Here is a 25,234-nt window from a genome sequence, read left to right as displayed (position 1 = left end):
AGAGGCACCGACAAAAAAGCTGTGATTTTTACCTTCCTGCGTTAGAGGTGAACCCTCCACGGCCGTGACATTGGTTCCAATAGCGCCGCCCGGTGGCAAAGTAGAGTGCAGTCCAAGCTGATTGAGGTGGACGACTCACGCGAGGGAACCCAGTCCAAAAATGAAGTCCAGGCAGGGAACAAGAAGTGCTTTTCCCCCCTATCTTCCCTCTTCCTGTCGTGGCTCTCGCCTCCTTGGTAACACAGTTAATAACCTTGGGTCTCAGACGGTTTATTGCAGTGCACTCCAATTGTACAAATGCTCCAGACCCTCAGACAGCTTTTACGACTGCGTTGCCTAGGCAACGGGGAGGATGTCCCGTAATTAGGGACAGAATTCCAGCGCGCAGTAAGGGATGCGCGCAAGGCAAGGCCGGACTACAGCAGAGAGGGACAACCATAAACTTCAGGCTCGCTCTCACCGGCGTTTATGACCCTTTTGACTGTCATATATGAACGCCAATGCGCTCCGGCTAGCTGCCATAAACACAGAGATAACAACAGCAAATATGGCGGCCCTGCCCAAAGCTAAGAGCTGTTGGAACAAGGCTTTCCAAAGCCAATATGTGGCGTGACAGCTTGACGGGAGAAGACATAGAAACTTTTGAGAAAAGCACGAAATAAAAGTGAGCACAGAATAATAGTGCATGTTTTCTGAACGTAAAATGTTATGGAGACTATTAAAGACAGAGATAAAAGCATTCTTCGAATAAATTGATCATAAAATGGGGATATTTAAGTTTCTTTCAATGATTTAGATCACAGAGCTGTGGAGAAAAAGATCAAACATTAAAAAAAATCTAATAAAAATGCTGTTGAGGACTACAAATCAGTGCGACGCAAAGAAATTTAACTGCTAATATTTTTCTTTTTTTTCTAAAAGTTTGATTGTGACAATCATACTTGATTGTGAATATTTAGGTAACATAATAGCATATTTATTTTAAATGTGAACCATTCTTTAAAGAAAATCATGACTGAAGAGAATTATTTTATTTTAAAGTAAGGCATTCTAGAAGAGCACAATCATGAAAAAAAAAACTCGCGATCCCAAAAAACAAAAAAGCCATTGTATGTATAAATTTAAACACAAGTGTACCAAGTAAAAGCATGGTAAACGTTATAAAAGCACCACATTACAATTGCGTAAAATGCGCCATATGTATAATTACGCATACCGCTTTACCAAAATACGCCTATACAAAACACTCCATCCAGTAACATTTTCAATGGTTTTTATTTGGAAATATAGTATAATACACAATCGTGTTCTGGGGACAAGCAGGAGATTCCCGACCAGCTTTTCGCCCTAACAAACCGCATACATGAAATTAACGTTTCATTTTGATTACGCGTCAGACCGCAAGAACCAAATGTTTCTGAGTCACGAAAGTAAACGGAAGAAATTGAGTTAAGTCAAATTAGAGAACGCAGGAGACCTGCTACATGTTTCTACCTGTGTTTTTGGGCGTGTACCTCAGTGCGACTTCCGTGGATCCCGCGAGCTTATGTCTCTGGTGGTTAGGCCTGCAGTATTTGACTAAAAAGTCAGATTTAAAAAAAAAAAAAATCAACTATGGCATTGCGGAGTTATATTGTATTAAAAAGAGGAGTAGATATAAATACATTTAACCCGCTATAATAAACTTTGACTTGTATAGCCGTGACATTAAAAGATAGTAAACGAGTGGCTACAAAATAAATACACACACAAAGGAAAAAAAAATTACATTCTTATTCGTTGGACGCTATTTGGTCACACCAATGTTGTATTGATTCACTGAATTAAACAAGACTTCCGTTTTGCGATTGCATATTTTAAAAAAAAATCTAATTACATTTTGATAACAAAATACACTTGTTCAGTCAGAGTAAAAACTGAAAATCAAAAAATAAAGAGAACGCGTGAATCACACTATTGCGTGAGGCGGGCGTTCATTGCGCGCAATTAGAGTCACAAATCCAAAATAAGAGCTCATTATATAGCACAATAAACGTCCATGAGGCCAAACGTCTTCCTTCAAGCTCGCTTTTTTTTTTTTTCGTCCGGCCATTCGGGTGCTTGTCCGCGAACTTGAAACACACCACTGTTGTTTTGGCGGCCATTGTGGCGTTGCACGACAACAACCGCAGCCTGAGAGAATCATGGCGTTGGGTGGCAGGCGGGTCGCCCGCGCTGGGGTCCAAATAAGTCGCTTACTAGAGCAGAGGGTTGGATGTATAATATTGCAATCTGTCTCTGTTCAACTTCTTCTCCTTCATGCGCCGGTTTTGAAACCAGATCTTGACTTGGCGATCGGTGAGGTTGAGCATCCGAGACAACTGCAGGCGCTTCTCCTTATTAATGTACACACTGAAAAAGAATTCTCGCTCAAGTTCTCTGATCTGATATTTGGAATAAGGGCATCTCTTCTTGCGAGTTCTCTGTCCATCTAGGGAGGCGGACAAAAAAAAAAAAAAAAGAGAGGCTCGGTTATAATACAGCACACCAAAACCAGTAAAGTTAATGTCATATTATGATGATTCCACCCCCGCAACCCCAGTTCGCTCGTTACATGGAAAGCAGACAATAATTGCGTGCAGACATTAAAATCATCAGTGAAGATATTCCCTCGCATATGTCACCAATAACATTCCCCAGTTGAGTCAAAACAGTCGGTGCAGGTTGGCTTTGACCTTTTCCATCAGGGGAGGCAGCGGGCTAAATTTACTCCACTAGCGACTATGAAGAGTGCATGGGTGCAGCTTTTTTTAAAAACAGACGATCCCGGGGTAAGTTGAGGTGACATGCTAAAGTAAAAACTCGTGGGACTTGACAGTCATAGCAAGGCACCGGCCTCACAAAACAAATGAAAAGCTGTCTGGGTTATTGTTTTGCGACCATGTTTCACTATTGAACTCATGCAGGCTTAATTTGTGGTAATTAAAAAATAAAAATCCTGCTCGTGGTCATTTTCAATAGCAAGAACGTCAAGGCGCAGTTTTGACCAAAGTTTTGTGGCTGGAAGAGAAGGGGAGGGGGTCCACGGGGGCTCTCTATAAACATTATATGCTTATAAAACAGCATATAAAAATTTTAACAGCGGCGCGCAAAGTTTCTCTCATAAGCAAGGAGGCGACTTGAATACATGCAATACTTACTGCTGCTGCCACTGCTGCTGGATTTCTCCTCATTGTTGCCGGAAGACAGCTCCGGGCTGCTTGTGTCCTCCCGGGGCTCCTTGGCTTCGGCGTCCCGGCAGCCAGAGGAGCCGGAACCCGAGTCGTCCGGGGCAGAGGCGGCTTGCTTGCTATGCGTTTTTTCCGCGGAGTAGCCGATGGCGGAGGGGCTCTCCGACGCCGTGCCGTACGCCGTCTCGTAAAATTGGTCGAAAGCCTGCGGGAGGACGCCGTTTCTGCCCACATTGCCGTAGAAATTGGAGGAGCCGGCGGCGGCGCCGTGATGGTGGTGGTGATGGTGGTAGGCGGCGGCAGCGGCTGCAGCCGCGGGGCTGCTTTTGCTGAAAAGCTCCGTCTGCGCCGACAGACAGTCCCGGTGCACCATGTCTTCGGTGCCCGGGTAGCACTGCGTCAAATTGCCCCGGTGCGGCCATTTACTTGACGCGTCGATGGCGGCGTACTCCCTAAATGTCACCTCCCTGACAGGCTGGACCTGCGGGAGGTTTGAGGAGTACGAGTAGGTCATGGGCCGGGTGGAAGGACTCTGGGATAAAAAGGAGGGCAGCGCGGAGAATTCGGTTCCCGCTGACACGTAGTAGGTGCAGCTGGGTAAATACATGTTGGAGCCGACAGGGACCCGCTCGTCAAAATCCATCATGGTATCGTCGGAACCCGGGTTCTACGCCTCGACGCTGGCCTTGGATTCCTCGACACCCGCCCTGAACATGGTTCTGAAGTCCCTCGCTTTCTCGTCTCTTTCAAGCAGGTCCGCGAGACAGAAATTTGGAGACGTAAAGCTGACGTGGAGAGCCATCGCCATCCACTCCACGGAGGCGGGAGTCACGTGACCACGCGGCAAGAAATTGACAGATTTTTAGTGTGTGCGTGCGCGCACGCCGCGAGGCACGGCGCGTGCGCACGCCGCGTGTGTGTGTGTTAAGCTTGACATTGATAGTTTATCGCCGTGTTGGACTGGGAATGAATTCTTTGAAATTGCAACAAATCAGAGCAAGCAAAAAAACCCGCCATCATTCCTTCACGACTTTGTTTGCGATTGCATCTATTTCTGCTCAATAATTTGCAATAAGATCAGAAAATATCACAACATAAGGTGATTTACCTCCACTAAATATACGCACGCTTTTTATATTGCCTTCAAAATTGCTGGGTTAAAAACAACTCAATTTGGGTTAAAAATTGAACCGACGCAGGAAAACAAAAAAAATGGCGTACAAACGTTTGGGTTAAATAGAGCAGATTTTCCGGGACGGTCCAATTTTTAACCCAGCAGTTTTAAGAGTGTATATATTCGACTTTCCGTACACATGCATGATTCAAATGACGCAAAGAAGAAGAAAAAGAAAGCACAATTGTGCGCAACACACGTGAATTGGAGGAAGGAGACGGTCAAGCTTATCTCCCAAGTCTGCGTTTGGAATTGTCTTAGTCATCAGCATTTGGTGGTTTTACAACGGCAAGCATTTGGCTAAGTGCGCATTTGGTTATCAGGGTCATGTTCAAAGTAGCGGCTAAAGTTTCAACTGTCTACGGCAAGGTGAAAATAAACAAGGGAGGCAATATTATTTAGCGGAACAAATTGGATCTATAAGACTGGCCCTTTATTTATGCAATATCTGAAGTATATTTAAAGCGGCGGATGTAATAATTTGCCCACATAGCAACTTTTCTTGACACCAACTCTTCTTTCAAATGGTACGTGACTTACAAGTGTATTTTACTTGACTCCAACACGGAGGAATAAACCGCTCCATTTCTCGCAGCACGCTGTTCCACTCCATTTTTACGCGCGGCCATTTCTTCATGTTTTTCTGGACATATTTATTAAAACGTGCCTCTTCCAACAAGAAAACATCTTCCAGATGTTTTTATCTACAATCATATTTTAGCCGCGTCTCCTCCCAGGTTCGTAATAGGAAAAAAAAAAAAAAGAAAAGCTTGCTGCTTTACTTTAAAAGGTAAACGCGTGTGCGCCATTTACTTATGCGTAATAATTTGAGAATTTTGAAAGCAGTTGACTTGTACAACTTTTGATTTGGCGGTGCTGTCACAGAGCAAATTCGGCTGTTCCGAGGCCACCGTGGAGCTCGTTTTGGATCCTGTGCAACCTGACTCTAATATGGTCTGAATGAGAGACTTGAGCTTGGATTAAGACCGCCGTGGCTGGCTGGGGGCCCCCCAGCCATGCCAACATCTGAGCCCTTGATAGCACATGTGAAACACTAGCTGAAAATATCTCATGCTAAATCGCTTTCTTGCGTGGGTTCGACCATCAGGAAGCAACATGCCGTGTGGCCATGGAGCTTTTATTTTATTTGGATAAATTGCAGGGGGGGGGGGGGGGGGTACAAACAAAACAAATCTTTTGCAACTTTTAAGACTAACACGCTCCGCCTCTAAACCAGTCCCAGACTAATTCTACGAGGTGTGCAGAGGCTTTTTAGGTCTAATTGAGCACAGGATGCACAGAAAAAGCAAAGGCTAGCTCTGCACAGACCTGCGTTTTTATAGCTGCTATACTATTCTGCTGAGCTTTTTTTTTTTTTTTTTTTTTCCCCACACAGCCAGGCAGACACCACAAAAGCGGCGAAGCGTGACAGCAAGTCGCCACCTATCACGGATCCCAAGTCAGCAGCTCGAGAGACACAACAACGGTAAGATGCGCTTGCAGCAAATCGCCTGAACGCTGTCTGATTGGCGTTTGGGGGGGAAAAAAAAAAGCAAATAAATAAATAGACAAATGAGCGTAGTTAAGTGGCTTTAACCTTGAATGAAAGTCTACCCGAGCATCATTCTTGTGTGATTTTTGGCAAGCAAAGTGCAGTCTGGCACTGGAAGCGCTCTCAAAGCCAAAGCTTTGTCTGAACGGTCGACTTCAAGTTCGGGGGAGGGAAAAGAGGCACAAAGAGCAAAAGGACCTACTGTGCCCCAGATGAAGTTCCTTTAATTGCTTTTCCATTTACGCATGCTTTGGGTCACAAGATTGTGCTTTAATGTCAGCAAGTGACTTCAGGCTCAGGGCAACGCTTATTTATTTTGGGCAACTGTATGTGTCATCCCAAGATCGACTGTGATGTCATTTGTTATTTTGAATGCTGGAAAACAAAAACTATTTTGAGGTCATAGAAACTTTCCTACTCTCGGCCAATATATATTGTGAAAAATTAATGAGTGAACCAATGTAAGCAACACGTTTCATCTTAAATAAAATGTATTATTTGTCATATTGAATAGGTTTAAATGTTTAAGATCATACGATCTTAGAAATTATGTTAATTAAAAAAATTAAGTTAAAGAATATTAAACCACAAAACTGAATTTATTCAATTATATTTGCCCGTGTGGTTGCACAAAATAAAATCACTTGGCTCCAGATACAGTTTCTAAATTGACTAAACACCTACGTTGCGACGATAATAGACTATAGTCTAAAAAAAAAAATGTACCAAGATCCAGATTATATTTTTTGTAACACATGACGAAATACAATTAAATAAATTCAACCACAAAAAATTCCCACTGTATCAATTTCAATGACAAAAAGAGTCATTAAATAATTTCAAGGTGACTTATGCAGTATTTACTTACTAATCTTGTTTTTTTGTGAAGGAAATAAGTGCAATCATTTTCCAGGTATAATGTCACATCGCACAATCACACACTTTGCGAGTTGGACTGGAAAAACAGAGTTAAGATTTTAAAATCAAACAAAGCCACACTCAACCTTATTCACTATTTACTTTGCTGTCACCCAATTTGCCTCAAGGAAAAAAGAAAAAAACTTGACACGCATCCACACACGTTCAACCAGTTGTTTAACAAGCACTATTTCAACATCCTTCCATTCAAACAAATCGAATTTTTTCTAATTCCTCCCTAGCCACACAAGTGTACATCTAAATAGAGCAAACTCGGCCGTGTGCCATAAAGCCTCGTTAGACCGAGCGCGAGTCAACAATTCATTGTGAAGAGGATCTAAGGGTACAGTTTAACGCCACATCAGGTAGGGCTGCCTGCCTGCCTGCCTGCCTGCCTGCGGGCTGTAAAGCAGCCTCAATTGGCGCATTCAGACCTCGCAGAAAGAAGCCTCCTGTAGTTCGAGTCCTGCAGTGGAATAAAAAAGGCACACAGCTTTACTGCTGCCTGGTTTTGTTTTCATTTTATGGCAGACAAAAATAAAAGCTATCACACCTGCAAGTCAAAGGGGAAAATACACTTAGAAAAGTGGAACGGGATCCGACTGTGTGTTATGATACACATTTGGAAATAAAATGGAAGGAATAAAAAAGGTGTCTAAGTATATCCTACGTAGCAGTTTTGCCGTGCGTAAACGAACGAGGACGCACGCATTCAAAATCCATTCCAATGCTTCTGATTTCTTAAACACTTCATATGCACACATTTCAATTGGAAACCTTTTTTTTTTTTTTTTTACATGAAAATCTTGTTTTTGAACTTGAATGATACACGCTTGCAGTCTGAGCTGACACCAGACTGCAGTTGCACGGGGAGTGTAAAACCATTTGGGTGTAACAGGGTCAAAAACATTTACAGCTTAGAATTTAGGAGCGGAAAAGACGACGAGGACATAAAGATGAGATGGGAAGGAGGGAGAGAGAGTGAGGGGAAAAAAAACCTGATTCCAGGCGCATCTGATGACTTCTTTCTTTCCATCCAGGTGACAGCAAAGTACCGGGACCACACAGGAGCGTCGCTGGGAAAGTGAGCAACTCCACGGTCAACGGGAGCACCTCTGGCTGGACACGCCAGCAGCTCCTCAATGGCGGCTATGCCTGTGGATCGCATTTCGGGGGACAATGGACCTAGACAGAAGGGAAGAAAGCGGATTTTAGTGCCACAATAAATGAAGAGCGGGGCATGTGGAAACTGAATTTATTCACACACTGCTTTACATGTGTGCAGTAAAACGCATTTCAACACAGAATGCACTCAGGTCATTTCACATTTAGGGAAAACGCCGACACAGCACAATTGATGGGGGCGAAATAAAAAGTAGAAGTGCCTTAGACTCGTTTTAAAACAGTTTTCGTTGGTTTAATCCGAAAAGTGGACGTAGGCTACGTGACATTCTGAAACTAGTTCATGTCAAAAATAAGATGCGCATTTGACGCACTCGAAGCGTATTTGGTTTTCTTTTAGCTCTAAATTTAAGTCGCACCTATTTGTATGCATTTAAAACTGCGAATATAGAATCTGTTTAATTGCCTGTTTAACTGAAATTAAAATAAAGACTGGACGTTTCCTCCCCGACATAGGTGACATTCACTTGCACATACTTTGACGATTTTTAAGACACTAAATGCACCAAAATGGCTCATTTAAAAGGTCGCTACAAGTATTCGCACTATAGACTCACCAAAACAAAACAAATTGGGATTCAGACATTCATTCAATGGTAATGGAATAGAACCCCATTAACATTTGCAGCTGCGTAAAATCCCCAATTGATTATTATGCAATGCATTGTGACATTTCATTCGAAACAGCCAACGAGTTTAGCTTCGGGGGATTTTCAAGCTGTTGTAATCCAAGGCGCCGATTTTGGACATGGAGGAATTGGCGTGATGTCGGTCACGCGTTGTATTTGTGACCTGTCACGGTCTTGGACTGAATTTTGTAGGGGGCGGTTGTGAGATTATGGTCCAACCTTGAGCTGCCGGGCTGGGCCACATATTGGTGACTGGGATTGTCTGTGCGCGCGCGGGTGCGCGCACGGGCCTTGCTTCCATTACTTGCAGACAGCGAAGGTCAATGTAAAGAGCACAATGCGTGCTGCTGTTGGCCTCGTCTGGCTCCAAGCACGTCTGAGAGGCAGCTGCCTCATTTTCTGGTCTGCTATGAGGTCACTGTGCTTATTAAGCATTACAACTCATTTAAAACGACTAAAGTAAATTAAAATTAAGCACATAGCAAAAGGGTATTAAATCAAGTAAACAAATCAAAACCCAGGCAAAGCTTTGAAACGTGCTCATGTTCCTTCACCACAAACACTACACTTTAGAATCTATTTAAATGAAACTGGGAAGTTAAAGGACGCATGGAAGCTAAATGCAAGGTCAAGCCAAACTCTGCAACTCCCCGTTTGGCCTGTAGATGGCAGCAAAAGCCAATATTTTGCACGCTACTGCTTAAACGTCGATGGGCGTTCCATTCATAAAAGTTACACGTGACCATGGGGGAGTTATTCTCCCAGTGCTCAAATTACATCTCAGGAAAGAAGGGCGGATTCGGATGCCTCTCGTGACCAATCAGCGTCACATTGCCAGCTTCCGCAGTGGCGACGGACTGCGCATGTCCAGGTGTGCGGCGTCTCGCGTGGGCGCAACGAATGGTGATGTCACCACGCGAGAGCTGCGGCCACGCGGACGCAACGTCAAGTGACAAGCACGAGAGGACATTATGCACAAGGGGTTATTTTGCTGCGGTGTTTTGATTTCAACTTCAAGAGTTTCTGTTTCAAAGCACTATATTTGCATTAACACAATATTTTATTCATATGAATGGATATTTGTGAGCGTGTTGAATATTGTAAGCTATGCACAATTGTATTTATGTACATTTGTTTTAGCAGGTTGCTTTTTTTAAAGACCCATGAATAAAGTTGAGTAACATGGCTCCCAGAGTAAACAAATAGCAATGTTTTAAATTGAACAAATGACGTCATATGCAAAGAAACAATGCTTAGACGCAAGTTTAAGTACATATTTGTGCTGGACTGCACTTAAAAATCTGGTTGATTTTTTTTCCCCAACTGGTTCCAAAACAACAAATCATGTGGCGCTACATATGTTTTAAATTAGACTATACAGCTACTTACAAAAACGTTATCTAAATCCAGATAATTCCATTTTTATGCGACCACTTGACAAAATAAAATTCATTCAATATTTCTTCAGTGTAGTGCAATAGTCAATACTTTTCTGACCATACAACCATTTGGATTAAATATTCAAATGAAGAAATAATTTGGTGTTGACAAACAAATGCGGCATCCCAAATTTGTATGATGCTTCTTTTTTTTATTATTATTAAAAGAATAACCATTTTCTACTACAGATTTTTTGTGGTCTATCTATTTGCGTGGACCTCGATTGTGACAAACAAACCTGACTGATTATATATTGGAACATGCGCTCAAAAGCAAATAAAAAACAATACTAGTTACATCTTAATTTCTTGTCGCCAAATACCAAACATTTATAATAATTCAAAAGTCATCAGCAATCTGTAAATTGACAAGTTACATTGCATGATAATCGCAAGTACTTTTTAATTGTTAGGGTGAGGCTCTGGAATAGACGATAAAGGAGCTCGGCTTGCATCACATACGTGAGTGAGCCTGTCAGGGGAGTCACGCTGTCATTTGACTGCCAGTCACACTGACTCACGGATGATTGCAGCCAAAGTAAACGTGCGTGCAAAAGATAGCAGCTAATGCAGCTTGTTCACTTGCAACTACACTTAGTCACCCACCAAAGATTTGAGAAACGCATTCAGACGATATAATGCTCGAAAAGTGCACTTTCTTTTTTTCTCTCTCGTAAATATTCCGAATTTAATAAAGCAACACACAGATCAATTTTAAAAGTCCACGATCGATTTGACATGCAACGTATATTTTACTTATTGAACACATCACACAATCTCTGCAGAAGAAGGACCGTGAACTATATAAATTATTTTTTAGTCGTATTTGAGAACGAGTGGATACAATTGTACAGTGGAAATTAAGTATACGTAAAAAAAAAGCAGGATAAAAGAAATGTCAGTATGTTTTAAATTAGGAAAAAATGATTAACATTTTAGACACCAAAAGCACAATCTAAATCATTCCCTGCAAACATCCAGAAAATTAAATCGCTTCCGTGCGCTAAATATTGCTGAAAATTACACCAACGTAACCAATAGCAACTCTCATGACAATGAATAAATTTGTTTTAAATTGAGCACAATGAGAGAAATAAAAACCCTGGACTTCCAATGCATTGGGGTTTTTTTTAACCGTAAATAATCAGGTAAAGCATGCGGGTTGGATTATTCCCATTAATTCAAAATTTTACTATACATTCCTACATCCTCACTACATTTGCATATTATAATTGATAATGCATCAAATAGTGCATTTTGATAGGCACCACATAATGAGATATTAGACGCACGTAATGTCATGTTATGGCCGTCGGCAATGATTTCAATCATGGTGTTGGTCACAAAATGGTGATTTCAATCATGGGGTTAGTCACAAAATGGTCGCTAGATGGCAGTGTTTATCTACATTTCCACACAAAACCGCTGTTTACCTCCTAAGCTTTCTTGGTAATCGATGTTTACTTCACACATTTCCAACACATTTAAATTATTTATATTTGTCCATTTAAGCATTTCAATACGATTGCAAGCAATTCCAAAGTAATAAAGTCAAGACACGGTCACGTTCAAGGTGAAGTTGCCAGGACATAAAAATTATGCAGGAATATCCCAATGGGGGGGAAAAAAAACATTCGTGTGAAAAATCCAATCAGAATCGACTATTTATTTCTAGACATAAAAGACTCTGATTTCAACAATATTGGAGGCATATCCCAAATACATACTTTATTGGCACGGACACACACATACGCTTGACATCATGCTCGAATTTACTTTATATACACAACCACATGAAAAGTCACACATTATGAAAAGCTATATGCACGATATCAACACACACAAATCCCGCAAGATTATCTGAGCATTCGAGAAGTGCACCATGAAAATGGACAAGAACGATGACGCGCGTTCCAACAAGCACTACAAGCTAAACATGTGAGTAAGATCAAAAAAGAAGAAAAAGCCATGGAGATTAATATTTAACATTCCCAAGGTCCAAATCCGAAATAGCGTCGTTTCACGTGGATATTCGCATTTATCACTCTCGTTAAAAGTTGCAGATAAAAAGGTGGAAGCTCGTTGTGCACCATTCTGCGAGAGTGAGCAAAATGTCACAAAAATGGCAGTTCCATGTTTGATTTTTCTCCTCCTTGGACAACAACGTGGCAGGTATTATTATTAATATTTTTGTTGTTGTTCCAAAAAGCTCCAGGAAGTCATCAGCCAACAAATTATTGCTGTTCCAAGCCAGTCCAGTGTGTGTTTATCGTTGTGTGATTATGTCGAGAAAGGGTAGTGGGACTAGCTGAGAGGTTTCAATTTGTTGACAACCTTCTTCTCCTTAACGCGTCTGTTCTGAAACCAAATTGTAACCTGCCGTTCGGACAGATTGGTCTGGGCAGATATCCTCCTCCGTTTGTCCTTGGTGATAAATTTATTGGCAGCGTATTCCCGCTCCAGTTCCTTCAGTTGCACCTTTGTGTACGGGACGCGCTTCTTCCTCCCACGCCTGTACGAGCTGGGGTCGCCGCCTGCGTGGGACACCGCGTCTGTGTGGACGGACGGACGGACGGGAGAGCGTCAACAAGTGGAACGTGCACAGCAAAACACTATTTGTGCATTGGAGAATTGAATTGAGAATACATTTTGAATTAAAGGCAATTCATGTACACGAAAGCAATTCGAAATTAAATCATTTCGATGGACTAAATTGCAAACATTTTCTCTGCAAATAAACATTTGACATCAAATCCCCATATAGAAAAGTCAGATCATGATCAATAGAGGTAAAAGCAAAGCAAAGCAAAAGGCTGATGCAAGGTTGCTTACCTGAAAGCGGCGACTTCCACATGTGCCCCGACTGAGGCTGCTCTTTGCCGCAGTAAACTTGACTGTTCCAGCCGTTGGCGGCCAGGCTCCACGGCTGGTAGCTCTCCACCGGCAGTAATGGCTCATGTCTGCCCTCCGAAGGCGCACCGATGGTGGGCACCACGGGCACGTCCAGATAACTGGGCACAGGTTGGTAGGGACCTGACGGGTAGGTGGGGTAGAAGGCGAATTCCTTGGCACGGGAGCTAAAGTCGTCCCCGGAGACCGACGTGTCCATGTATTTCTCTCCATACGCGGAGGGGGGCTGCGCCCCGCATGACTTGATTCCGCCGTGGTGCGACATTCTGCACGGGTAGTAGCCGCTGCCGAAGTAGCCGTAAGGCAGGGAGGCGCTGGAGGAATTCTGGGAGGCCGAGCAGGGGCTGCACTGCTTCCCCTGCTCGCCCACGCCGGTGGCGGGCAGGTCGCCGGACGGGTACGCCGTGCTGGGTGCCAGCGAGGCCGGGTGCGCCATCAGATTCCTGCACTGGTTCGCTGCGAAGTTACCGCCCGCGAAGCCCTCCATGTTCTTGCTCACTTCATCAGAACCGCCGCCGTTGTCGTAGAGGAACATCACCGACGGGTCGAGCCAGTAGTGAGGAGGACGGAGCAACAGTGACGTTGTCATAGCACGGCGTCCAACATTGAAGCTTCTGGCTCTTTTCGAAAAAGCCCACGAAGTGAAAAAAGATCCATCCTGGTTCCCAGAGCGTAAAGCGGTGACGCGTACCGGAGCGCCGACGTCGCGCTATCATTGGTTGCCACCACCACACGTGACCCACTGTGCAAAGGGAGGGATGGTAAACATCCCCACTTGAGATAATTAAATGGAGGAATATGCGGAGACGCAACTTGACCGTAGCCGTCCGAACATTGAGCTCGTCCTTTTGCGCTTAATCTTGTTGCTGCGCAACATCTAAAATAACACAAAAGCTCAGCCTGTACCACTCATAATCACCATTTTGATGTTTTTTCAGTACAACATGTGCTTGAATTGTGCAAAAACTACATTCAAAAGGAGATATTGAGAGATAACCTGCTGGTTTACGCACATTTGAACGTGCATGCGCATATGCCACGTATTTTCCCCATGAGCATACACCAATGTAAATGAACAAAACCTCAAATTTAAATGCATAATTCTTAAGCAGAGATGTGCTACTGTAGTATATTTGCATATCCCACTACGTGAAAACAGCATTTCCTTGATTTGTGGAGAAACTATCAAGTAAATTCAAGGCGCATGCTCCATTACGCACACATTTACACATCTATGCACACTTGGCACGCATTGTTTTTTTCCTACGCATGACCAACCGGAATAAGTGCATGGTTCAAAAGCATTAATTCATTGTAGCTGTGTTTGAAAACAGAATCTTGAATGATTTATTTAAATAAAGTATATCCAAAACGCACATCCACACACACACGCGACTACCTTGCATTTCCCCCCATATGTAATTACATGTATTACTATGTAATAATACTTTAATTTTTATAGTTACACACTTTGCCATCTATAGACAGTAAAGTGTGTCAGTATAAACGATTTTTTTTAAAAAGCGGGTTACATTTGCTCATTTTTACGCACGCGTCAGTGCGTATTTTTCCTTAACATGGCCGCCCTTGAAATAGATGGAAAAAATCAGTTTTCAGACGCCACCAACATGTAAATAGCAGACTATTATGATCCTAGGGGGGCTATTGTGACTCGGGCTAATTAAGGGGAGGGGGGTGGACACCGCTGGAGGCCAAGGTCAAGTTGAAAGTTGCTGTCTCGCCGTCGGGCTGAGGGCCATTGAGGCTTTGAAGGGAGCGTCTGAGCTGCTTGAAAAGAACGGAAGAAGGGTGAGAATCCCTGTCCCAATGAAAGCTATTGGAGGACATTAACTTTTACTATCATTTTGTTTTCTACACCAGCTAGCGCTCCTTCTCAACTACTCGTCCAATGTCTCAGCGGCATTTGAGCCAAGTGTACTTTTCTATACGCTGTGGTAGGATTGGAAGAATTTTGTGTTTATTATTTAGAGATGTTTTAGAGGTGTTTTTTGGCAAATACGTGTGACAATGGTGGGAACTCTGCAAAGAAGGGAAGGGGTAAACGCGTCGTTTCAATGTGTGTCTGGTCTGTTTACGACCGATGGCTCTTCGTCTGTTGGTTCTGACGCTTTTACTCATCTTTTTTTCTTTTTTTTTTTAGTCTAACCTAAGCTTTTTGTATCTTTTTTTGGGGCAAAGCTGTTCATGTAAAAGATTGTGACTAGCAAGTACGCGAACAATCACGTATGTTTTCTGCGTGTTTACAAAATTTCTATGCTCAAAAATATTTGACATTTTCTCATTCAAAACAATATCATAAAACCAGTGCTCAAATAATCACATTTAATATTTAAGTTTTCCGTACTCTGAATAGATGATGCAATCTCCTTAAAAAGCTACTCAGTAGATTTGTTTATATTTTAAAGTTATGATAAAATCTCTCGTGCTTTTTTTTCCTTTGAAAAGCTACAACTGCACTTATTAGGTTCACTATAAACAAGATCTTGTTTACAATAGAGTCACTAAATTGGGTCGAGTTGTGTCGGATAAAGCTCTTGTATTTTTGCTCAAAGGCGCACATGTCATCGCCTGAAGATTTACGTCATAATGCACAAAATCTCATTTTTAATGTTAAAATTCAATAAGTGATTTAGCACAGGACAAATAAACACATCATGTACTGTGTATAAAATTGGTTTGGGGCCATATTTAATCCCACACGAGTAATTTGACGTTGCAAAATAACCCGAAATAAACCCTTAGATGTGTCTTGACGTTAAGAAAACAATATTGATTGAAACCGTATCTAATAATTCCAACTTGTTGCACATTGGTAAGATTTGGCAATTTCATTACTGCTAATAATTGAATGCAATGCTTTTCAAATCGTGCTATCACAACAATGCGTCCACGGCAAGGTGGGTATAGTGGACGCATGCACGTGGCTCGTCCAGATCCTAGACCCCCTCCACAATGAGCACACGCGTTTACAGCAGGGGTGCACGTATACAAAAACACACCGCAGGACCCGTCAAATACAAGCACGCAAGTTCATCTCATAATACAGAATTGATATATTAAGCCTATAGCTTCAACAAAATGCCTTTTTTAGTCGCTATGATACTTGCAGCTGATATTGGCCACCGTGCGTAACACGCGAGGCTGCACATTCATTATATTAAATTACGTGCAAAGCAAAAAACAGAAAGTCATATTTATAATGGAAAATTGGTTAACATGTCGACAATTGCATAACCCTATCATTGGAAGATGGTGCAGAAAATGTTTGTGACGTCTGCTGCGTCGACAGAAAATGTTGAAATAATAAAAAGTGTTGGGTTTTTTGTGTGGTCAAAGTAACAAACCACATGTGAATATTTGAGGATTACCTCCTCGGGCAGTGTTTCCACGCCTGTCCAAACAGTTACATTAGCGTTCATAACGTGCTTCTAAAATGGAATGTCAATTTCAAATCTCTTTGGCGCTATATCAACACAGACAAAAAAAAATCATCAATATAGTCTCTGGTTTGGGGGGAAAAGTGCAAGGGTGGTTTTAAAATATCACAAACTCAAAAATGTAACGCCCTGCAAGTGTAAAATGTATGACTAATCTGTTTTCAAATCAAAACTACCGCAGTCCCTCAAAATATGAATAAGACAAATCAGAGGGGCAAAATTCTGGCCTCGCATACATCCGGTTGACTTCTGTTGAATTTAAATAAACATTTTGCTCCCTCTATTACTGATATTTGCTATTTCTGATCTTTCAACAGCTTGATGGTGGCGTTTTCGCTTTTTCATTAGCTTAGAACATTTTTAATCTCCAAAAGGCGTTGTTGTTAGCGCGCATCACGCGACTCTTTGTTGCTATCACTCAAGTCGCGTATTTGCCGTCGTGACGTCATTACGTTTGCATATATAGCGGCCCCTTGGTTTTTTTTTTTTTTTTTAATGGAACACTGGGATTTTGTTTTTGTTTTCTTTCATAATAACACTGCCTGCATGCTTTAGAAAACATTCAGTAGACCTAAAATGGAGAGTAGTGGCGAGGCTCTAAAATGAGAAACACGTTTGCAAGCAGAGAGACTTGTAAATATCAGCTTTCTCAAAAGATGCCAGTCTAAAGAAGCTGGACTCTTGTGAAACGTAGAAGCTTTGCACCTGGTATGTCACCCAGCTACTGATCTTGGCCCATTTTTATTCCACAACCCCAATTCCTACTTCCAAACTGTGTTAAAAGCACGCACAACAACGTTGGAGCAGCTCGGATGAGACAATTGCTTTCCAGCACCGGGACGAGTTTGGCTCCAAGGTCAACGAGTTAAATCTGCATGAGTCATTCCGTTTCAAGGCCAAACTGAAGCGAGGGAGAGAACGAGCGAAACGGGAGGGGCAAACAATCGTTTTATTTGCAGCCAGGTTCAGAAGCTCGTCTGCTATAGCAATGCATCAAAACATGTGCGCAATTGAAAAATCTGGAAGATCCGCGCGTTTGGATTCCACGCGTACTGCGCAGACTCCATGGTCAAGTTCAAGTTGGGCTGCCTGCATGCTGCCTCATAAAAGTGAGGGGTGCATTAGCAACCCCCCTCCCTTAAGCCCCCCCCTAAGCAAAGTAGTATAGAGTTCTGCTCCACGTCACAAAGTTGGGCCGACTCGAGAGCAAAAGTACAAATGCAGATATTTTAGGGAAAACAAGACTCTGATCAGATTTAACTTACTTATTTCAAGTAAATCATGTCGTGAAATGTACTCGTGTATAGTTCAAACAAATATTTATTGCTTATTCTAATATACAGGTAGCACTAATGCCGAAGTAGCAAATTGCATTGCAGGTCACTGGCTTGGCTCGACTTTTATACTTTCAAAAACTGTTTGCATTCTAAAGTTATGTACTGACAAACAAAAATAGATATAAAAAATAAATTATCTAACGATACGGTCAAAAATACATCTTATTATATGTGTTGCGTTTTATTATATATATTATAGATGAAATCTTACGTCTCCGAATGTGGTGCGGTCATCGTTATAATGTTCCCTCCTTAATTCACATTCCATCATGTTACCACCGTTTTTTTCTTTTTTCTTTTATAAGATCCAAAATATAATTCAATCAAAAATCAGCCTTTAATTAGGCCTTTTTTATTACGTGTAGTCATCATCTGCGCACTCTAAAAACTGTCAACAAGCCTATTTTAACAAACTAAGGCAAAGTACAGCCATTAATTTCTCAAGTGGGGAATAAAAGTAACATCAACAGAACAAATACTACAGTAACGAAGTATTTCTATTTCGCTACTGTCCCTCCAGTATTTTTTTTATGACAAAATCATGCCTTCTGCGTGTGTATATTTTCATCCTTTCCGTCAGCAAAGCGTCCAAAGCTTTTTCCGCTGTCCTATTATCTTAAGCACACACAATATAAGTGACACTACTGTAAAGCATGCAAGGTCATGACGGTTGCGCAAAAGGCTCTCGAGCGTTATCTCTGAAGGATCACAAGATCTCATCTGCCCTGGCCAAGACATTGCATAACGTTAAGTAGCACAAAAACAACCTTTGCAATAGATCATTCGAAGAGGTTGCATGCAATCGGAAAACGGCAGCATCTATTAAAGTGCTCACTCGAATAAAGACGTAACGAACAAATATATATGTATATAAAAAAAAAAAATCATAATGCAAATCGTGCCGGTGACGTCAGCCAATCTGAGAGCCAGATTTGAAAATTGTTGTATTTACGTTCATAAAGAAAGCTATGACTTAACCTAACTATGCATTTTGGAATTTCTGGTTTAGAATGACTAGCTACACACAGAGCTGCTTATAATATTTCGATTATTGGGCCAGACAAGAGAGCAAACATTTAAACCAATTACTAAACTCAAACTACATGACGTCAATGAGATTTCTGACATTGTGAATAAAAAACGGGCATTGTCTATTTAAAAAAAACATATACACTTCTCTATTGAGAGTTTTAACTGTGCTACAGTGGCTTTAACCCCCAAAATAATAATAAAAACAACCAGTAAGTGCTGATCAGTGCTTTTAAAACTTAAAAAATATATATATGGATTGAATGAATCAATATTTAGTATTGCTGTTTGTCCTATATTTAATTTCAATGCTAAAATGTTCAAATAACATTAATTTGAAAATTGCATTTACATAAAAGTAAAATATATCTGTATTTAATCTTTTAGATGTATTTTTCTTATTTAATTACGATTTGTGCAATTTATTTTCATTGAATGACTATTTCTGTGCAGCTTTGTTTTGTCCCTGACAATGCTGATGTTCATAATGTACCTCATTCTTCAAATATTACTGCTCAAATATGACAGCAAGAAAGGAGAACGAGAAAAGCGAGATGTCTTGTCTCTCTTCATCCAGGCCGGATGAAAGAGTTGGGGGGAGAAAAACCAAAGGAATTTCCCCTCAGTTCTCAGCAAGCAGAAAAGCAGGCAGGGGGGGAAGGGAGGGTACCTACTCGCGTCTTTCCCACAATCAGCCAGTTGAGGGCGCACAAGGACAGCAGAGCCTGCTTCATTTTGAAGCTTCCCTCCCCAAGTCCTTGGCAACACGACCCCGCCCCTATGCACGACCAACATCCGCGCCACGCAAATCCCACCAAGCCTTGCAGCTGCCCAAGCAAATCGACTCAAATCGGAAGCGGCGTTGGCAGCATTGGACCTTCTCTCAAAAAGGGAAATTCTTTGGAATGTGCATGTCATTTGAATTAGACTCCAAAATGCATACAAGATGCCTGATGGACTTTTATTTCAAATCATAGACACACAATGCTTATAATTATTGTTTTGAAGTGGTTTAGGAATACCACAATAGCATTAAAAAAAATATGCCTTGTCTTTATAATTGACTATATTGTCAACATGAGCTTTCAAATTGAAAGCAGCAGGATCTTTTTCTACCGTTATGTTTTCTGGCCTGGCTCTTAACGTTTAAAGACTTCAATGTCAAAGGCTCTCTTATCTAAACTGACCCCGAGACTTGACCTTTAAGGACTTTACTTGACTCCACTTAAGGTAATGGGGGGGAGGCTGCAGACGACATGAGAGGGATGTGTTGGGTGTGATTGCAGTTGGGGGGGTTATAAAGTGACACTTATGATTTAAAATTTTTAAAAAAAATACAGTTGACCTAATTTTTGCGATGTCTCTACATAAGCAACTTCTTATTTCAACTTATTTAATTCTTCTTATTTCAACTTATTTAATTCAAATATAGGAGCAACATATAGATCCGTTTTCAAATGAGGGTGCAAAAGTAAAACTTCAGAAAACACACAAGTACTGCAGACACTGAGAAAACTTCGTTACTTCCATGATGAGCCACGAACCAACCGCACCATTGCGCCTTCCGTTTAAATGTACAATCAATCCGTGACGTCACGGGGCATCCTACAGACTGAGAGCTGAGGAGCGGGGCGAGGTAATTGTGATCCCTCCCAGAGCTCCTGCTACACACTCTTCTCTCAGGGTCAGACCGGATTGCATCCCCACTTTGACCAAGAGCTTCTCCTCCTCTTCCTCTTCCAGACTCAGCCCACAACACGCCACCACATCGGCCATCCCACACTCGTCCCACACACCTAACAAACATTGCATCTTTGCTCGATCTGGGGCGTGCACGCGGGATGGAGAGCCGAGAGGAGATGCTGGCCCAGGAGGCTCAGACGCGCAAGAGCACCCCGGCTTTGGCGGCAGGAAACCCCGGCAAGCCGGACCGCAGAGGCTGCTTGACGGAAGCGGTGATGGAGGAGATCGCGCGCAGGAATTTGTGCGCGGACATGGGGGACAGGCATCGGGGCGATGGGGGCCACAAAGACGGCAGCAGCTCGGACACAGAGTCGGACTTCTACGAGGAAATCGACGTGAGCTGCACGCCTGAAAGTATGGACTATAAAGGTAGGCAAATTTGCTTTGGACAGCGAGAGCTGGTAAAGATGTCAAAATCGATCCAGATCATCGAGACAATTTCAAAATACTTTAGTTAAAAATGCTCTATACTGCTCTAATGCAGAAAAAAATACCCATGTTATTCGTTATTAAAATATAATTTGCGTTATGGTGAAAGTTTTTTTTTTTTTATTCTAGGCAACAACAACTAAGGTAGATTCAGATAATCTATGCAAATCAAAAGACTGCCTAATCTAAAATGAATGTATAAAGTATTGATGTCAATATTACATTTCGCTCACAAAATTGTGATAAATGACGTTTCACGTAAAAAAAAAAGAAATCTACAATCATTTATAGGAGAAGTAAATAACTTGCTTTTTTCCCGCAACATGATGTCACAATGTACAATATCGTCACACTATAGGTCGAAATGGAGATTCGCCTGGTCTGCCAAGTGATTCTGGTTCTGACCCGGGTAAGACCGTCCAAGGTCAGAACTCTCTGTCCTATTCGGCGGATCAGATTCGCCGGTACCGCACAGCCTTCACCCGGGAGCAGATCGCGCGGCTGGAGAAGGAATTTTACCGAGAGAACTATGTGTCCAGGCCGAGAAGATGCGAGCTGGCGGCTGCGTTGAATCTACCGGAAACTACTATTAAGGTATGATGAAGAGAAGTCCTCCAAAAAAAAAGGGCGACCGGACTTCAGAAAAATAAAATCATCTCGTTCACATGAGGAAAATAAATAAATGACACGTACTGCGATATATGCCTTCTAAAAACATGGAGTGGGGTTTAAAAAAAAAAAAAATCCAATTATGGGTCGATTATTTTTTTTTCAAAATAATCAAACTATTATGGGGGGAGCGGTCAAATTGACCCAAGCAGCAAATGATGCGATTTGGGTTATTTTGACCCACCTGTTTCCCGACAGCTAAAAAAATAAAATAAAAAATAGCGTTGAAAGACAAATAGGCTTCAAAGCCAGTTGAAGTGGGTTATTATGGTCTGTAATAGGTTTGTGGTTAATATTTGACCTGGCGTGTCTCCTGCCCCATGCAGGTGTGGTTCCAAAACCGCAGGATGAAAGACAAGCGTCAACGTCTGGCTATGACGTGGCCTCACCCTGCGGACCCAGCCTTCTACACATACATGATGAGCCACGCAGCGGCCACGGGGAACCTGCCTTACCCCTTCCCATCCCACCTGCCGCTGCCCTACTACTCGCACCTGGGGGTGGGAGCCGGTTCCACTCCGACCGCCGCCACTCCTTTCCCGAACCCCCTGCGCCCCCTGGACAGTTTCCGCATGCTGTCCCACCCCTACCAGAGGCCGGAACTCTTGTGCGCTTTCAGGCACCCGTCCCTGTACCAGAGTGCGGCTCACGGGCTCGGTCCCGGGGGAAGCCCGTGCACTTGCCTGGCCTGTCACTCCGCCCCATCCGGTGGCCTGTCATCCAGGGCCCCGTCCTCGGACTTTGCCTGCTCCCCAACGAGCAGGACTGACGCTTTTGTCACTTTTACGCCTTCCGTGTTGAGCAAAGCTTCATCCGTGACAGTGGACCAGCGAGAGGAGGTTCCCCTCAACAGATAAAACAAACTTTCTTATAGCATGGAGCCTTTAACTCTTATTTAATAGTTGGACCAGAGCACAAGAAATTATTGCGTCACCAATTATGTATGATCATATTTAAAATAAATTAGGACACATGCATCGACTGAAACATTTCAATCCTTAATTATGTTTTTTTTTAGGTTATGCGTCTTTCCACATCCATATAGAGAATGATGCTTCCATGCAGAGTCTATTTCTAACAAGGGGGATTTGTTAAAGGAGCCCGAGCCGTCTCATTAGAGGCAGATCTCAGCCATGTGCACATGAAATTACAGCGTGATGTATATGTAGGAGCCGGTGAATTTTGAGTGCGGAATTAATGATTAGACCAGCAAGGCGATGGTTGCTGCATGCCGAAAGGTAACAAGGCGCCAGGGGAGCGAGCGGATTACAAAGGAGGAGGACGACGCAAGATGGAGAGTGGACAATCAAAAATCTAAAAAAAAAAAAAAAAAAGTAATAAAATATTTGTCGTTTTCTCATAAAAACCAGCACATCAATTATCTTTTGATTATAATTGCTGCACTCGTCTATATTTATGTATTTTTCTTCGAACTGATTTTCTGTTTTAAGGATCTTAACGTCTAATTTGTAATAAACTGTCACCGAAATGAAGCAGACGAGTTTTCGTCATTTTTTTTTTTGAGGGGGGGGGGCTCAATGTTGTTGCCCCCCCAATAATAATTTTCTTCTCAAATGGTCGCTGTCAAGAGCAGAATGCGGCCTCATATCACGTGATGGGTCGACTAGATTGACCATGACACTTAAGTGGTCCCAGGGCTCCTTCATATTTTCCTCTTGCAGCCACTTAACTGGAGGTGCAAAGAGATCGATGGCGCACCAATCAAATAGGGCTTATTTGCGCAAATTGGTATGAAGTGATTGCATTAAAAATCATTCCGGAATTTATATTTCAAGCCGAAAGACACTTAGATACTATTTTACTTTTTTTTTCTATTAGAACAAAGCAATATTATACACTATAAGAGGCTAACATTTTTATTCGTTATTTAGCTGCACAAGAGGGGCTCATGAAACCACCTTTAGTGCTTTTTAGATGGAGTATCGTATTTCAAAATTCAGCATCTCTTCACAAAATACACTCCACGCACGAAAAGGTATACCCGAATATTTTAAATGATACAGACCCTGCATAAAATAATGACATATGGTATTTATCTTCCTTTACAACAGCAATTTTTTCCCCAAGTTGTGGTCAGTAAGCATATAGCAAGTAATATAAAATAAAAACACTATTCACTGATACGTCTTCATTCATCCTCGATACACACAAATTACAAAACGTCCTCGGATCGTCGTCCTCCTGCATGGTGCCTCCTAATCAGACAGTTGCGCATCCATGCGTGGCGCATCCAGCCCCCCCGTACCTCCCACCTCCATCTTGATTGATGGTCTTATTAACCGCAGTTCTTGTAAGTGTGACCACGCTGATTAAAATGCATATGTTTGGAATAATACACCGTTTAAGCCAAGCGGGTCACATAGACAGATTTATGTAAACTATCAAGGCTGTTTTCTTGGGAAGCGACGCGGGTCATTTAAAACGAATACATAATAATTAAATACAAAGACAACACATTGAGCAGCCAACTATCAGACAGGTGCACCCACAAAAGTCTTTGACGCAGAACAAATAAACGTGGTGGCAAATTACAAGACAATTAAACACAGGCCTACAGCAACAATCTCATATTCCAATTCAGCAGGCACAAAATGCGCAATTCAACATACGATCGCATCATCCTTAGAATTGGCGCACGGCGCCACTGCTTCCACAAAGCATTTGAATGAGGGCGGTGCAGTGCAGCTGTCCCAAACTAAAGCGCACGCAAATACACACACATGGATGCGCTGCTGCTGCTGGTTTAAATTGGCTTACATCCTAATTTACAGGCCCTTGTCGTAGAACGCAAAGGGCTGGCGGAGGCGTGCGCGACCCAATCACAGCATAATGATGATGAATGGGAGATTAATGCACATACAAGCAAGACAATTTAGACCTTCATCTGTTTAAATAGGCTTCCAATATCGTTTGGAAGCGGGGGGTCACGTTAAATCAATCGAAGGAGGGAGGGTGGGGGGGTTGCCGGGGGACGGGCGAAAGTCATTCTAACCCGCGTCTTTATCAACATTATTTATGGCGCAGCCTGCTTATGTGACCAAATAAGGACAAACAAAACCAAGATATTTTGTAAATGCGTCAACATGAGATAATAATTATTTCAAGGCAAATGATGAAGCAAAACAAATGAAGCAAAAATTCCGCCCCAACAAACAAAAGCAAGTTTGAAAAGAAGCCACAACATGAGCAATTCATTTTCATTCCAACACTGCACAAACATTTTCCAAAACAGCTCTTACCTTTAGTCGACATCCAGGGACTGCTATCCAACAGAAAAAAAAAAGAAAACATATTCCCCGGTAGGCATGAAAATTATGGCGTGCATTATAGCCGCAAAAAAATAAAATAAAATAAATAATAAGCGCATGGTGTGGCACATTTTGTCGCTAAACGCGCCCACACCTGCATGTTTTGAACCACCAAACTTACCTGGGTTTTACCACTCAGGTAGGGGTGTTCATCAATTATCATCCATTATCAGGTGTACAGTTATTGCGCTTTAACATGATAACTTTCATAAACATCAAGTTCTAGT

At 42.2% G+C, this 25,234-nt stretch overlaps 3 protein-coding genes and 1 long non-coding RNA gene across 7 annotated transcripts; 2 read left to right on the top strand and 2 right to left on the bottom strand.

Moving 5' to 3' along the window:
* Positions 1-1,256: 1,256 nt before the first annotated feature.
* On the bottom strand, positions 1,257-3,855 carry hoxa11a (homeobox A11a). The gene is made up of 2 exons (XM_049751221.1): positions 3,180-3,855; positions 1,257-2,470 (listed from the first exon to the last, which is right to left on the bottom strand). The coding sequence occupies exons 1-2, from the start codon at positions 3,853-3,855 to the stop codon at positions 2,238-2,240; spliced, it is 909 nt and encodes a 302-aa protein (XP_049607178.1). The 3' UTR covers positions 1,257-2,237.
* Positions 2,469-8,092, top strand: LOC125987120 (uncharacterized). Of its 2 annotated transcripts, none has more exons than XR_011085747.1 (3): positions 2,469-2,810; positions 3,964-5,869; positions 7,894-8,092. It is a non-coding gene; the product is annotated as an uncharacterized lncRNA (long non-coding RNA). The 2 variants fall into 2 exon arrangements; XR_011085746.1 differs by lacking the exon at positions 2,469-2,810 and having other exon boundaries at positions 3,903-4,052; positions 5,780-5,869.
* On the bottom strand, positions 5,738-25,234 carry hoxa13a (homeobox A13a). Of its 3 annotated transcripts, XR_007487887.2 has the most exons (3): positions 24,939-25,116; positions 7,852-8,038; positions 5,738-7,319 (listed from the first exon to the last, which is right to left on the bottom strand). XR_007487887.2 is itself a non-coding variant. In XM_049751220.2 (2 exons), exons 1-2 carry the CDS (start codon positions 13,600-13,602, stop codon positions 12,408-12,410), a joined length of 915 nt encoding a protein of 304 aa, XP_049607177.1. In that variant the 5' UTR covers positions 13,603-13,710; the 3' UTR covers positions 11,806-12,407. The 3 variants fall into 3 exon arrangements, 1 of the variants encoding a protein (XP_049607177.1); XM_049751220.2 differs by lacking the exons at positions 5,738-7,319; positions 7,852-8,038; positions 24,939-25,116 and adding exons at positions 11,806-12,655; positions 12,936-13,710; XR_007487889.1 differs by lacking the exons at positions 5,738-7,319; positions 7,852-8,038 and adding an exon at positions 12,516-12,655 and having other exon boundaries at positions 24,939-25,234.
* evx1 (even-skipped homeobox 1) lies at positions 20,526-23,184 on the top strand. The gene is made up of 3 exons (XM_049751218.1): positions 20,526-20,949; positions 21,368-21,603; positions 22,005-23,184. The coding sequence occupies exons 1-3, from the start codon at positions 20,679-20,681 to the stop codon at positions 22,533-22,535; spliced, it is 1,038 nt and encodes a 345-aa protein (XP_049607175.1). The 5' UTR covers positions 20,526-20,678; the 3' UTR covers positions 22,536-23,184.

This window comes from Syngnathus scovelli, chromosome 19 (genome assembly GCF_024217435.2).
Source record: "Syngnathus scovelli strain Florida chromosome 19, RoL_Ssco_1.2, whole genome shotgun sequence".
In the NCBI taxonomy this organism is placed as follows: Eukaryota; Metazoa; Chordata; class Actinopteri; order Syngnathiformes; family Syngnathidae; genus Syngnathus; species Syngnathus scovelli.
The sequence above is the reverse complement of the archived record's forward strand: the minus strand, read 5'-3'. Positions and strand labels throughout refer to the sequence as shown.

What these genes read in the sequence shown, in the direction of transcription:
- hoxa11a (XM_049751221.1), bottom strand. Translation starts at nt 3,855, where the DNA reads ATGATGGATTTTGACGAGCGGGTCCCTGTCGGCTCCAACATGTATTTA. An exon ending in CAGCAGCAGTGGCAGCAGCA is followed by an intron (nt 2,471 to 3,179) that starts GTAAGTATTGCA and finishes CCGCCTCCCTAG; the next exon opens with ATGGACAGAGAACTCGCAAG.
- hoxa13a (XM_049751220.2), bottom strand. Translation starts at nt 13,602, where the DNA reads ATGACAACGTCACTGTTGCTCCGTCCTCCTCACTACTGGCTCGACCCG. An exon ending in GTGGAAGTCGCCGCTTTCAG is followed by an intron (nt 12,656 to 12,935) that starts GTAAGCAACCTT and finishes CCGTCCACACAG; the next exon opens with ACGCGGTGTCCCACGCAGGC.
- evx1 (XM_049751218.1), top strand. Translation starts at nt 20,679, where the DNA reads ATGGAGAGCCGAGAGGAGATGCTGGCCCAGGAGGCTCAGACGCGCAAG. An exon ending in TGAAAGTATGGACTATAAAG is followed by an intron (nt 20,950 to 21,367) that starts GTAGGCAAATTT and finishes GTCACACTATAG; the next exon opens with GTCGAAATGGAGATTCGCCT. An exon ending in TACCGGAAACTACTATTAAG is followed by an intron (nt 21,604 to 22,004) that starts GTATGATGAAGA and finishes TGCCCCATGCAG; the next exon opens with GTGTGGTTCCAAAACCGCAG.